The sequence below is a fragment of the Pleurotus ostreatus genome, assembly GCF_014466165.1.
Source record: "Pleurotus ostreatus strain PC9 chromosome Unknown scaffold_9, whole genome shotgun sequence".
NCBI classification, from domain to species: Eukaryota; Fungi; Basidiomycota; class Agaricomycetes; order Agaricales; family Pleurotaceae; genus Pleurotus; species Pleurotus ostreatus.
Window position 1 is genome coordinate 766,071 of NW_023503164.1, and position 14,332 is coordinate 780,402.

Sequence of the window (14,332 nt, forward strand, 5' to 3'; positions counted from 1 at the left end):
TTGCGCGTTCACTTTCGCCTGACGCTTGAATTGCAGGCTGACCTCTAGGTTTTCGTTTGAGCAGGTCGAAGGTACAATTTGATTGGGGTAGTCCATCCTCAGTTACCTGATGACATTAAACTGTAATCGTCTAGCAGAATATAGACAGACATTAGCGATCTTTGATAAAGGCAAACCTGAGTATTTGATGTAGCAGGGCCATTATCTCCCAGTGGACAATGAACAGGCGCCCACCAAGCTCATCGTGCAATGTGCGCTGTTTCTCCCACCCTACCTGGCCAATCAATTACCAGAATAGACATTTTCTCCTTGCTACAAACCACAACGTCCTTCTAAGTGCCTGTCGATCCAACCAGAATACTAACAAACAGCATGGTATTGAAAGCTCAGCACCCTGGAGATCATAGTTCGCCCTCTACTGAGCACCAAGGCATAGCGACCACTAACGATGCTTGTGCCAAACCTTGCTGTGGTGGGCTTCGGGCTGATGGTGCCATAGATCAGCTGGATGACCGCCGATCACTCATACCAGGTAAGCAAATCAATCTACCAGATCGCACCCTCATATAGTTATCAATCACACATCAGAAGATGCTCCGGATTATCGCAGCAGTTCTCTATCAGAGGACAAGAACTCTGTCGAGAGGCCAGAAGAAGATGAAGAGGCGTGCGGAAAGTCATGCTGTGAAGACCCTTCGGATGTAGTACAAGATGGTCAGCAAGGAAGTCAATCAGGTTAGACTATGTCCTTCCATCTCACGCAGTACACCATTGACTTGATGAAGCTAAAGCTCAGGGAGACGGTTGCGATTGTTGTCGAAGCGACCCGATGCTAGTGGCAGAGACGAAGGCTTCCTTCGATCAGCCAGACGACGCGTGTGCGAAACCTTGCTGCAGCGGAACTCCTGCCGAGACTGGTCTTGGGGACGTGTTGCCCGAGGCTGAATCTGGTACGCAGCACTGAAATCTCCTTGCATTCATTGTTGCTCAACTGTGACGGGTTTGTAGGCGACGACGACTGTAGTTGCTGCGGGAGCAGCTTGGCTGAAGTAGCCGAAATGAACGAAGTGGCGAAACCAGACCCCAAGACGCACTGCCAGGATGCTTGCTGTGACTCGTCTAAAGCTACGGCTGGTGTAGACAAATCGACTCCTCCGGGTCTGTTCCGCCATGCTTCTCATTTGTATCACAGTGCTAACGACTAGTTCAGTTAACAATGGATCTACATGCGATTGTTGTGAGATCCTGGCGTCGCCAAACGTCCAGTTAGCTCAGCAACCGCTTGAGATTCGTCCTAATCTTGGACAGAAGAAGCTTGAAGATAAATCGGATTGCTCGTGCTGCATGGAAAAGCGGGGGGCAGTTTTGTATTCCTCAGTCTCGGACAACCCAAGTCCCGCGGAGGTGAAGGATTACATTGGGAGAATGGTCTGCTGCCAGGCTCCCTGTTGCCAGTCGCCTGGGTCGGTCAGTTTCAGCAGGGCATTCACTTCCGTGTCCAGGCGCTTTTTGTCTCAGCTCCGCCGAGCTCGAGGAAAGGCCACTGACGCGCCATCTTGTTGCGCCGAACCTACTGTTGATGTAGGGCTTTCGGAGAAGCAAGCCATTGATTGGGAGGAACCTTCCACCGGGGTGCAAACCCTCTTCATGACGATTGGGGGCATGGATTGTCCATCATGCACCCCTCGAGTTGAGCGCGCCTTGCAAAAACTGGATCAAGTTACAGATATTAAAGTACGAATCATACTGCTATCCTCTTCACCAGTTTCGCTGAAGACATTCGTTAGCTGGATCATGTTTCTGGCACGGCTTCTTGCTCCTACAATCCTTCGATCATATCGCCAGATAAAATCACTGAACACGTCTCCTCTTTAACCGGCTTTACATGCCGACGTCGTATCGGGCTGGATTCTCAGGATCGTATAGTCTCTCTCCGTTTCTCACCAGGCCGTGTCCCATCTCAAGTCCAGCTCCGCCGAACATTTGGCGTCGACGAGGAAGACAAGGAGAATCGGGTGTTCGTAGATCAAGAAGATCCATCAATCGTTGTATTCCGACTAAAATCTTCGGCCCCACCTGGTTCTGCACGCGCTGTGCTTCAGCGCTTCAGCGACGCGGGTTTCGTGTGCGAGCCTACGTTCGTCAATGAGCACGAGTTGATGCGTAAACAAGCCTGGGACGCAGTGATGCGAGGTGTCGCTCGCGCAGCATTGTCTATCTGCTTCCTAATTCCGACCCTCGTGCTTGTTTGGAAGCCACATCTACTCGAAAACGACGTTATCGCACGCGAAAGTATCGTGTTTGGCCTTGCCAGCGCCATTCTCTTCTTAGCCAGCCCGATTCTCGTAGGGGCTTACAAAACGCTTTTCATAGCTCATCATCTCGACGCCGATGTCCTCGTTACCATCTCTGCCTTATCTGCATACATATACTCGCTCATCATCTTCGCCGTTGGCACCGCTTCCGGACATCACATTGGGTTGGATTCGTTCTTTGAAACCTCTTCCCTTCTTGTCACTCTTATCCTCATTTCGCGCGTCGTTTCGGCACTCGTGCGCTGGCTCGCAGTGTCCTCTTACCTTTCTCATGTCTTGGGCAATGATTTACCTACCCATGCGGAATGGGTGGACCCCGCCACACACTCAACGTCCACGCTCCATGTCTCACTCTTGGATGCGGGAGACACCATCATTCTATCCTCGGGCCAAGTATCACCCAGCGACGGGATTTTTATCGATGGGAGGGCTCATTTCGACGAGGCGCTCGTCACCGGAGAGGCAAACCCTGTGTGCAAAGTTCCAGGGAGCGCCGTGGTAGCAGGCTCCCAACTGCTGAGCTCCACTGGTACGGACTCTACCTCACAAGACAACACTGCCCGCGTTACCCTCACGCGCGCCCCTCACGAGAGCAGCCTCGCCGAGCTTCGTCGCATCGTGTCGGAAGCCAGGTCCTCCCGTCCAGCCATTCAAGACATGGCAGATGCTCTTGCGACCTGGCTTATCCCCTGCATTCTGGTCGCTTCTATCGTCGTCCTTGTGATATGGGTACTCGTCGAGGTTCTGGTCCGGCAGAGCTCTGTTGGGCGCGGGTTCTCGCAGGCCCTTACCTACACCATCGCACTCCTCGCGTCATCCTGCCCCTGCGCCCTCACGCTATGCGTCCCATTGGTCTATTGTGTCGTAGTGGCGAAGGTGGCTGTAGGCAGTGGCATTCTTGTGAAAGATGCTAATGCCTTCATTGGGGCAACGAAAGTCACCGACGTCGTTTTCGACAAGACGGGGACTTTGACCACGGGGAAGCTAACTGTCGTGGGGAAATTCATCTTACCTTTTACCGCCACACCCTCTGTTCCAGGTAGGGATGAAGCCGAAGCCGAAGATCAGCCTCTGGAGAAAATAAGCCTCGACCTAGAGCAAGTTGAAGCTTTGGTTTTAGCATTGGTTCTTGATGACAAGCATCCTGTCTCCTCGGGCGTTAGCTCCTTCCTTTTGTCATCACTGAGCAACGCAGGTGCGCCCGGCAAATTGGAGGACAAGAAAAGCATTCCAGGACAGGGGATTTCAGCGCTTTGGAATGGAGACCATGTCGTTAAGGGCGGGCACCTTGCATTCTGCTTAAATGCTGGCGAACCAACTGCAGACGTTCAAGGGGTTCACCCAGACATCGCTCGTGTTGTGTCTTCAGGAAAGACCCTGTTCGTACTCTCGATTGACTCACAAGTCGTTGCGGCATATGCTCTACAAGACATGATCAAACCAGAGGCTCAACATGTCGTACAAAGCTTGCGAGAACGCGGTGTGCGGGTGTCGATGCTCAGCGGGGACAACGACGAGGCTGCATGGGAAACCGGGAAAGTGTTGGGATTCGCTCAGGAGGATGTGCGTGGAGGATGCGCGCCGCAAATCAAACGAGATGTTGTCAGGCAGCTGGTGTGGAAGTCCGAGTGTAAGCAAGAGGAAGAAGATACAGGGACGACCGAATCCACCAACCAGCCTCCTTCGAACTCATACCCATCGATGTTCGGTTGTCTCAACATCTTCACACCAGCGCGTGCGACTTCAAGGTTCGTTATATTTGTCGGAGACGGATCTAACGACGCCGGTGTGCTCTCTCAAGCGAACTTGGGCATCTCCTTCCAGTCTGGCACGACTCTAGCCAATGCTGCTGCCGACGTTGTCCTCCTCTCCTCCCAGTCCTCGCTATCCGATGGCTTGTCAGCCAACTCGGACTTACTGAAGGTTCTAGCTGTCATTGACCTTAGTGGATCCACGAAGCGTCGCATCGTCACTTGTTTTGTGTGGGCTGTGATGTACAACTTCCTGGCATTCGTGCTTTCGTCAGGCATATTGGTTGTGTGGAGGCTCGAGCCTCAGTGGGCGGGTGTGGGCGAATTGGTCAGTCTTGTTCCTGTGTTCTTGATTGCATTCGCACCTCGAAGGAAGCAAGCGGCTTTCGGAGAGTGAGGTTGTTACTCAGGTTCGTCGGAAGTGGGAAGTGGAAGTACTCGGCCTCACAGTCCGATAATCCGCCGCATGTGCCAGATATTGGTTTCATGCCAACATTTCTGGTATTGTGCGTAGGATATTCAATATAAATGTTTGTGTTCACGGTGGGGATCCAGATATCCAACAGTTTGCCAACGGTTGACCAACCGGCACATATAATTTTCTCCCCATCTACGGCGGAGTGTATCTATTTGACTCTGGGGCGCTTTTTCGCTACGAATATTGATTGGGCGGTAAACATCGAAGAAGACGAGAGTGAGAAGCCCTTGGCATCGACATGTTTGTCCGAGGCTGTTATACTGTGCATTGACGTGAAAACCTCTCTCACTTCAACGCATGTCTGCCTGAGGTGAGTATACGCCCGTTTGGCTGCTTGTTGAAGTACTCACTCATTTCCGGCAGGTATACTAGGATTCATACACTCAGCTCAGGACTTGAATATGTCTTTTGGGAAGACCGTTGGCGTTGCTTGCGCGTCTTTCGCTGTCACAAACATCGACGACTTGTTCGTTCTCGTTACGTTCATGACTGAAGCCGCCAGTTCCACCGTCGTAACGCCTCTCAGAGTCGTTATTGGGCAGTGCCTTGGTTTCACAGTCATCGTTGCCCTCAGCTTGATCGGCTGGGGTCTCTCCTTCGGCATCCCTGTAGAACCAATTGGCTTCTTGGGACTTCTTCCCCTCACATTGGGCATATGGAAAGGCGCCGGCCTTTTTACAGCAGATGAAGAGCCTGATACTTCTGACAGCTATGGGATAAAAAGCGTGCTCAAAATCGCAGCCATCACCATCGCCAACGGCGCGGACAACATCGGGGCCTATGTGCCCCTCTTCTCCCAAGCCAAAGGGGCCCAAATTGCCATCTACATCGTCACTTACTACATCTTCCTAGGGATCTGGTGTCTGGCCGCATTCCTCCTCATCAAGGAGCGCCACATCCTCGCCGTCCTCCAACGTTACTCGCCGTATTTTATTCCGCTCCTCTATATCGGCCTGGGTATATTCATCATTGTCAATTCCGACTGCTACCCTTGGTCCATCGAACAGATCGATTTGCATGTCCCTTCACATCCTGGAAAAATCATAATGGGCGTCGTGACAGCCGTCCTTCTGGCCTCCGCCATCGGCGTCATACTGTGGGTTAGATTCTTCCGGCGTAAGTCGTCGAACGCGGACGACCAGTCGTCTATTGCTGAGCAAGGGATTGAGGGCGGAGAGGCTGATACAGTACAGGTGGATAAGGACAAGAGCGCGACGGAGACGAAGGCTCTTGAAACTAGTACACAGCAGGAAAAAGGTGAACAACAGTTGCCCGCCTCGCGGAACTTGGTTGGCTCGTGACGCGTGAAGTATGATCCTCATGCACAGAGTGAGGCCGGCGTAATCATGCTGTCCCGGACTGTGTTGTCCAATATCATTTGTATATTTCGTTTCGTTCTTCCTCTTTGGAATCCTTGGCTCTGTGGCTTCAGCAAGCCAACCATTTCAGTTGCTACGTCGAGTATTCCTACCTCTTCTCAAAAGAAGCTCGTAGCTTCAGTTCTCTACCTCGATGTAACAATGAGGCATGTAGAACTTGATATCAGTGGTGAGTCAGAACGAGCGCAGCAACCAGAGTGACCCCAGTCAAACCATGAGTAGACAAGTTCCACCATGAGGGGTTCAAGATGTTGAAGGGATAGGTATACAACATTATCATTTTTACTCCTTGGTCTATCTACCAAAACCGACTCGCTCATGTGAAAGGAATAAGTAAAAAATACACGATGTAAGCAGGTATTTACTTGAACTAAAATCAAGGCCGCAGCAATCAGCCAGCCTTCGACGCCGAAAACATACGAAGGACTCACGTTCTTGCCATCAGCCCACTTCTTGCCGTCGATCTCAAGATCCCAGGCCAAAGCGGCCTCGAAGAAGGCCTTGTCATCAGCGTTGTCCAAGTCCAACTTCTTGTAGTCGTATGACTCCCAATCGGGGGCGACGTCTACGACGGGCTTGAAATCTTGGCCACGGAGGATGAAAGCACCAGAGATGACAGAGTCATTGGCGACCCCGAGAACACCCATGGACCCAAAGAGGTATTTACGGGATGCCTCCAAGCGGTTGAAGAAACCACCAATCTGGTTGGAGGACATGAACGTTTGTGTAAGCTCATCATTGTACTTGAAGTCCACGCGCCAAACTGAGTAACCCTCCTTGTCGTAGCTGGGCAGAGTGGTCAGACAAGGATCTACGTATAACTCGCGTCTGGATGCACATACTTCTCGTAGAACCACTCGAGGGCACCGCCAGCACCGCGAGTGTCCTTGTTGGAATAGGCGCGCTTCCAGTCCTCAAGGTTTAAGGTTGACTTGGGAAGGTCGTCCAAGGGGTTCTTGACTTTGGGCTCGGCGGGAACGAGAGGTTCATCCTCCTCCTCATCCTCCTCCTTCTTGGGCTTCTTCTCTGCCTTGGGCTTCGGGGCGGGGGCGGCGGGCTTCGCATCCTTCTTCTCTTTGGGAGGAGGAACGTACTGCAAGGCCTTGTCGGTGTACTCGAGAGGGCCGAAGATATCTTTGAGTTTTGGCTGGTTGGCGATGGTTTCGAGATGGCGGATGAGGTTGGGGAGTTGCGCGCGGACTTCAGCGTCGACGTTGATGGTGACAGCACGCTGGACAGCGATGGCGACAGTAAGATCGGCCAGTGTGATGCGTTCGCCGACGAAGAAGGTGTGGTGGAGAAGGTGTGCGTCCAAAGTCTTCAAGGCGCGGAGAGCGCGCTCGGAGGCGGTGGTGTGGAACTAATGCACGCAAAGGTGTCAATTAAACATGGCAGGCAAATACGAAAAGTCGTGACGAACCGGCTTGTTGTAAGGAGTAATTATGCCCTTGCATAGTTGGAAGATGAGGCCGACATTGGTATCAACTTCCGAATCGGCAAGGTGGGCCCACTGATCGACCAATGCGGACTCCTTCAGGTCGGCACCAAGAAGACCGGAGTTGGGTGCCAATGCAGCGACTGGGAACAGAAATAGATTTAGTACAATCTCGATGGGATCGAACGAATTGAAAGGGGTGAAGCTGATCAGGTTTTGTTACAAGTCTCGACATACGCGATTAAGACAGGGATAACTGATAAATCAGAACTCTCATCTTCTAGCCCCCCTTCCCCAAACAAGTAATAACTTAAAAACATAGATCGGGACTCACGATATCGTGCAATAGCGGCTCCCTCGAAGAGAGTAAAGCCATCGGCGCCCTCCCAGGCCGGGATTTTCCCGTGAGGGAACTTAGCGAGGAACTCGGGCTGCTTGTTGGTCTCGAAGTGGGTGTACGAGGCTGGGAGCTCAAAGTTGATCCCGGCGAAGGTAGCAACAGCTCTAACCTACAAACCAAACAAATCGATGAGCAACCGGATTCGATTCGCATAGATCGGACGTACGAGCTTGCCCTTTGCCTGTTGGGGGATGGTCCAGATGGTGCCAGCAGACGACATTTTGGTGGAGGAGATGAGAGAGATTGAGCAAGGATGAAATTTTTGGATGGGAGTCACGAAGGTATGGTATCGCACTGCTGATCTTTAGGGCAGGTCGGCACGGGACTTATCAATCAAATTATCAGATCGACGCCATCGATGGCACACTCGCGTCGTCGAATCAAGCTGATTATAATCCATCCGGCAATGTTTCCTTTCAACTCTCCACCATGAAGGTACTCGATCAGCACCGTCCGGCTCAGTAGTGGCGAGCACGCGAGCGAGAAAGGTACTTGACGACTGTGAAACAAAGTGTCCAGTAAGTGCTAAATCCATTTCGCAAAAGCGATGAAAAATAATCAGAATTTTCAAAGGTCTCGACATGAAATTGTTAAGACAGGGATAACTGAAAATATTTGAAGCTCATCCTGGCCAACAACTGCCTCGACGAGAGAGGAAATCGCAAACTCACCCGGCAGGCGCGTCCATCTCGCTCTGTTACTTAGGTACGATAAGCGCATGGTGTATGCCTGGCAGCAAGACGCAGAGCATGGTGGTGGTGGTGGTGTACAAGAGGTCTTGGGCAGAAAAAATAGGGCCGAATTTTTACGTGATGGGGACCGAAGTTAGGGCAGGTCATTTCGCGTCGCATCTCAAATTTAATGCGTTCACCATGCATAGCGCGTAACGGGACAAGGAATAATGGCTTTTGTATATTCCCGTGTTGTTCCAAGAAATATGGTGCGTGGTGTGCGCCAGTGATCCACCCAAATAATTAGATTTGGTTATCCATCCATGGTCAGAGAGGGTGCGGGCTCTAACTCTAACCTGATCGCTATGAGGTTCGCATGCTGATATCATGAATGGTACGTACAAAACAGCTAATAGATGCACACAACTGTCCGTTTGCTAACAACTAGTCCTACAACAATATCATAACGGCCTAACTCATCTCACCCATCTTCTCTGCACCCCATCGGACGACCAAGGTCGCACCAGCAGCGACGACGAACGACCAATCAAACAACGATCCAAAAACTTCATATTTCGGTATCAAAGAGAACAAATTTTGGGCTTCTTCGCTGGTCTTAGAGTCAGCGGGTGGCGGAGGGAATGTCGAGCGCAGTTGTACGATGGTGGACAGCATGTAGATGCCCTAGATGGAAGGACGGATGAGAGTGAGAGAAATTGATTCTGAGGATAGGCTTACCATCAGTTGTGCTAGAACGAGGAGCATCAACGACGCACCAAGGCTACGATTGCTCACATGTAGAGCCTAATAGCCAACAACACGGTCAGTAAACCCTCGACGAATGAAGATAGATGATGTAGCTACCCTCGTCACTCCGCGTAATACAAGCCTGATGCTGCTGAGTATGATGACTCCTACTAACACAAGACTGATCTGTCTTGACATGCGCGCGACGTCTGCTAAGTTGACCTCGGATGAGATATGCGTCAGCAAGTAGGCTAGGAATTGGGTGATTAAGTCGGGGTAGGAAGTTTGGTGGGAGGTTGAGCGAGACGAGATAATATTCACGATGGACTAATGAGGTGGTCAGCACCATCTAGTCTTTGAATTAAGTAGGTATACGCACGCTGATGACTCTAATGATACAGTAAATGGAGAAAAGTCTTCCGCTGAGGTTGTACAAACGACCTTTCAAGGTGGCCGAGAATATGGCGGTTTGACGGCGCTGCCGGAGCGCGTTTAGGTCAAGGCTCATTTGGTGTTCAAGGGCTTCCAGGCCCTTCAGCTCCTGAAGACCTGCACGGTAGCATGTAATCAGTGACGAAGTGACTTCAAAGCTTGTTGCTACTCACGGTCATCACCTTCGAACTTGGAGAGGAATCGAGAATACCACGTTCCTTGGCCACGATCTTTCGAAGTCTATTCATGATGATGCAAGTAAGCGTACTGATTCGGGGATGGTATACGATAATGAAAGCTGACCTCCGCTCCGCTCGGTACAGAAGAACCTTGAAGTTGTAGCCTCAGTTGGTTGATATCATCGCGAATGCGCGTAAGCGAGAGGTCCGCTGATTTGATGTCGCCTTCTGAAGGTATTGAGGCGCTGTCACAAACACGCTAGTTAGACTGTAGGACGCGCGAATGAGTTTGTTCGCCTACCGGGAACGAGAACTGAATGGGAGAAACGCCCAAGCATTGCTAATTGCACCAAAACCGGAAAGTAAACCTAGCACGATCGTGCCCAAAACATTCAAACGGGATAATGTGGAGGTCCTGATATCTGCGGATAGCGACTCATCCGGAAGGGGTACGTACGAGAACGCCACGAGGAACAGTAGCACGGGGATGACATTGAGCACGAATCTGATCGTGATGGCACGTCTCTTTGCTGTATTTCCTTTGCCAGATGTCGCACCTAATGACAGGACGATGGTCATAACAAGGGGAATCAAAACCAGAAGTAGGAAGATGAAGAGGAACTGCGACAAGATCCAGTTGAGCAATCGCGTTCTAAGTCTGTTTGAATACGTGCTGGACGACACGTTGCATGTCGACGACTGACCGAGAAGAGAGTATATCGAGAGTCTGCAGGACTAAGAGCAGTACAAGGGTCATGCTCTCAGCAAAGCAGGCAGAGAAGGCTATGCGAGAAAGGCGCGAATGGAGGGATAATCGCGGTGCAGAGGGCTTGGGGCTCGTAGGTGGTGATCGGCCCGCTGAAGTTGGTCGAGGCGAGAATGTCGGGAGCGCCACCCACTCAGCATCGTTCTCTACGACACCCTCGGTTTGGGCAGACAGGTGCTGCAGGTCTGCGTAGAGGCTGCTCCGGAGCAGAAATTCTCTACACGCCCATACAAGAAATAGCCTGTAAATGTTCCCGAAGATGAGTCTCTACATGGAAGTAAACAATAGCCACGACGCACCTGAAGCAACATATTCATGATCATCGGGTCGCCTGCCGCCAGCACCATCGGACGCATCGCGCCGACCGGAAGTCAACGCTAGGCTAGCGAGAGATCGGAACGCGAATGGAACTGACAAGGCGAAAGAAAATGTATCGAGTTCGGGATCAGGGATCAGCGGATGGAAGTCACGGAAGAAATCGACGTTGATAGTACAGTTCATTGTTCTATCGCGCCCTCTCTGCCTTACCCTTGAATCGCGCATCCTCCGATCTGTCATTACTCATACATGCCAGTGAATCCGGACTATCTGTTCAAGTTGAATAACACGAGCCACAGTAATCCAATGTACAATGTACAGTAAGTTCCTTCGTCGGAAGTTAGAGGAAACAAAGCCAGGCAGGTTAACGACCGCTCGGCGAGATACAACGGTTCTTTCAGCGGCTGTCCCTTCAGAAGTCCAGTAGCGGTGATTGAGACAAGCTTAGTGCCCGAACCATTGGGTGGTCGAGGGATCGTCGTCCAGGTACGGCTGCAAAGCATGCAACAGAGATAGAGCCGTTGGTGTTTTGCGGGGATGATGTTCGAAGAGGAACGATGTGGAACCGTTGATCATCGCGATAATGCTTTCATTATGAGCACCCAGGCCTTGATATGCATCCAAGGAATGCAAAACGATTTCATAACGAGGGGCCTCCTTGTTTTGGTCTTGGCGTCTCGTAGCACCGGGCTGTGGATACCTCGGCGGTTGACCCGCGAGTGATGAGCCGGCGTAGCAGTTAAGGACGGTAATGTAAGGCAGCTGTGTCCCGCCGTTGAAGATTTTCAGCTCCTGGGCAGACTGCGTTGCAACGCTTGAAGGGGTGAGCTTTGGGCTGGTCTTGTCTTGTTCCAGGATACACGACATCGAGGCAGGCTGGATCGTGCCTCGCGATGAGAAGTAGATTGGAAGAACCCGGTCGGTGAACTCCTGTGTGGGGTGACATTGAATGGCAACGCCGCGAATCCACAAGGCCCATAGGTAGTTGATATTCAGCGGAGAGCTATCCCTCGCCCTGGAGTAATGAGAAAAGTGGACGTAGGCGCCTCGGAATGCGTCCTCAAACGACCGGGCACTGTCTGCTTGTCCGAGCATCGAAAAGTTGGCAGGAACAGAAATTCTCAATGCCTCCCATTGTTCGTGCGTAAGGAGAGCTTGGAAGTACTTGTTGACCTCGATGGGCGTCTGATATTTCAATTCCGCCCATGTTGGACAACTAGAAATCGCCCGATCCATGGCCATGATACTAATTGTGCGACCAAGTAACTCTCCAGCATCGCCCTGCCCCATCAACCCTTGGGTAACATATTGAGCCAGGATGCGCCAGACCGCCATGGGCTTGCTGGCCGACCGGTCTGAGTTCATAACGATTGCAGCAGCCTCTGCGACGAGGGGTTCGGAAGACGAGCCTGAGATGATTACTTCACGGTCCTCCTGTATAGAGTAGACGACGCGGAGATGAGAGCGGATGAGTTCCAATACGAAATTCTGCGCGGTAGAAATACCCGGGGAGAGATCAAGCAATATTCGGGTGCAGAGGACGGCAAGTGCAGGCGCATTCATTCCATCCGGGAGCGATGTATTGAACTGCTGTCCAGTCAATTTACTGATCACTGTGTTGACGATCAATTGCACGGCCTCGCCAGGTAGCTCCATGTTGAAATGAGAATTGACCATACTTTGCCAACTATGATCATATGCGATGATGAGTCGAATGGCGCAGGAAAAGCTTCGAGCTTACAGAGGACGTCCGAATATTGAGACTTGCTTCAGTGTACCGATGTCATTCAAGGAGAGATTTTTGGACAGGGGGTGCGAGCGACAGTGCACATCAAATGACAACTCTGTGTAGGGCGCCGGAAGAAAAAGGTCACCAGCCCGTTCTCGAGCGGATGGTGCAATCTCCTTTGATGGTGCAACGAGGGGGATGAAGGTGGCTGTCGAAAGCACCACAGTGCCGATGCGTTGGCCAAGATCAGCGAGGACGGACTTCAAACGCGAGTAGATTGAGTGTTGGGGCGAACCCCTTTTGTCGTTGAACAAAACATGGACTTCGTCAAGTGCCAAAATAACGGGGAAATGATCCTTATGTAGCTCGACAGCTTCAAACATTTCGCGAGCAGTCTCAGTCAGCTGATTCGTGTTGGGCAAAGGCATATCGAGGATTTTGAAAATGACGTGGTCGTAGAAGGCACGTCGTTCATGAGGAGTATCGAACAAAATTTTGAAGTGGTTCTGGATGGCAAGGTACGCTGTCTGAGTGATGTCCTGAGTGTCTCCGAGGGGAACGGGAGAGTTGTTGGAAGAACCAGAGCGCCGAAAGTAACGCATAACATCTCTATGGCTGATGTCATTATCTCTCTTGACCAGATCGATCACCGCTAGGACAGATTTAAAAAGGGCGTAAAATATTGCTTGAATATACGCTTTGCAAGAACCCTCATTGTCCTGTGGACTCGGTGCTTTCAATAGGTAGTCGCGCAAGGCGACATCAGGAGGAGGATAAGCTAGACACCGTGAGGATGGTTTTATTGTGAGTGATGGGTACACCCACACATAAAGACACTAGAGTCATTCTCTCTAAAGCAGCAGTGGATTACGATCCGTTTCTTGCCGATCTCGTAAAGCGCCCTTGTCTTCCCCATGCCGGATGATTGAATCATGGGCAGAATAGGAGCATAGGACTGCTCATTGTTCCTCATTGAGTCTATGACGGAGAGAAGATGCTCGGGGACATTTCCGATATATGGCAAGTTGAAAGATTCGTGTAGGACTTCAGAGACAATAGTTGATGGTTATTCGGAAATCAATGTCAACAGCGCTTACGAGTTTCGCGTTTGTCTGGAGTTGCTGGGACCTCCGGTTCACGTAGAAACTCTGAAGAAGATATCAGATGGGCTAAAGTCACCCACAAAGCATCGAATACGCACCCAAATTTCGAAGTCTTTTGAAATCCCTAGCCTGCCAGGCTTCATACAGCGTTTGAACGAGTATAGGGCGGAACCGCTCAGGTATCATTTGCATTTCGAAGTCGGAAAGGAGGGATGGGGAGATCAAGGAGCCCGGGTATCCTGAAACTACATCGAATATGATACGAAGCACCGTTCCTGCGTTGCGACTCCGACCCTCCCAGGGGAGTGTGAGGACACCCTCCCAGGGGCAAAGGGCTACAAGTATCTTGCTGTTGATTTCAGCATTGTAGCGTACCAAAGGGTCGTTATCGTCGTCGTATGTGGGCGTATCAAGCGCTGCCATGATAGTTTCATCGACGTCCATGGTAGAGGAGTCCATGAGTGATAGAGCGTAGCCTCAGCGACCCCAAACTGTGATGTTTGTTCATATTTACTCTTGAACCTACTTCGTCTCTCCTCTCCAACGTAGAAGCCTCTTGGTCGGTAATGGGCGCTGGTTCGGGAGCTTCCTGAGAGTCAGCAGTGACGGCCCGTAGTGCTGCACCGTCT

General features: G+C 51.2%; 5 protein-coding genes across 5 annotated transcripts; 2 read left to right on the forward strand and 3 right to left on the reverse strand.

Annotated features, from left to right (window-relative positions):
• Nucleotides 1–372: 372 nt before the first annotated feature.
• PC9H_011442 (uncharacterized protein) lies at nt 373–4,463 on the forward strand (the record flags this gene model as incomplete). The annotated part of the gene is made up of 6 exons (XM_036780926.1): nt 373–532; nt 589–735; nt 792–950; nt 1,009–1,158; nt 1,211–1,734; nt 1,788–4,463. The coding sequence occupies 6 exons, from the start codon at nt 373–375 to the stop codon at nt 4,461–4,463; spliced, it is 3,816 nt and encodes a 1,271-aa protein (XP_036626781.1).
• Nucleotides 4,464–4,945: 482 nt separating this feature from the next.
• Nucleotides 4,946–5,845, forward strand: PC9H_011443 (uncharacterized protein; the record flags this gene model as incomplete). Its single annotated transcript, XM_036780927.1, has 1 exon — nt 4,946–5,845. The coding sequence occupies one exon, from the start codon at nt 4,946–4,948 to the stop codon at nt 5,843–5,845; it is 900 nt and encodes a 299-aa protein (XP_036626782.1).
• A 439-nt stretch (nt 5,846–6,284) lies between these two features.
• On the reverse strand, nt 6,285–7,978 carry PC9H_011444 (uncharacterized protein; the record flags this gene model as incomplete). The annotated part of the gene is made up of 6 exons (XM_036780928.1): nt 6,285–6,293; nt 6,355–6,709; nt 6,766–7,283; nt 7,344–7,501; nt 7,693–7,867; nt 7,925–7,978. The coding sequence occupies 6 exons, from the start codon at nt 7,976–7,978 to the stop codon at nt 6,285–6,287; spliced, it is 1,269 nt and encodes a 422-aa protein (XP_036626783.1).
• A 922-nt stretch (nt 7,979–8,900) lies between these two features.
• On the reverse strand, nt 8,901–11,054 carry PC9H_011445 (uncharacterized protein; the record flags this gene model as incomplete). Its single annotated transcript, XM_036780929.1, has 10 exons — nt 8,901–9,113; nt 9,168–9,233; nt 9,294–9,503; nt 9,556–9,725; nt 9,782–9,848; nt 9,912–10,032; nt 10,245–10,439; nt 10,492–10,730; nt 10,775–10,794; nt 10,853–11,054. 10 exons carry the CDS (start codon nt 11,052–11,054, stop codon nt 8,901–8,903), a joined length of 1,503 nt encoding a protein of 500 aa, XP_036626784.1.
• Nucleotides 11,055–11,315: 261 nt separating this feature from the next.
• Nucleotides 11,316–14,147, reverse strand: PC9H_011446 (uncharacterized protein; the record flags this gene model as incomplete). Its single annotated transcript, XM_036780930.1, has 5 exons — nt 11,316–12,558; nt 12,613–13,378; nt 13,426–13,644; nt 13,698–13,748; nt 13,802–14,147. 5 exons carry the CDS (start codon nt 14,145–14,147, stop codon nt 11,316–11,318), a joined length of 2,625 nt encoding a protein of 874 aa, XP_036626785.1.
• Nucleotides 14,148–14,332: the final 185 nt, after the last annotated feature.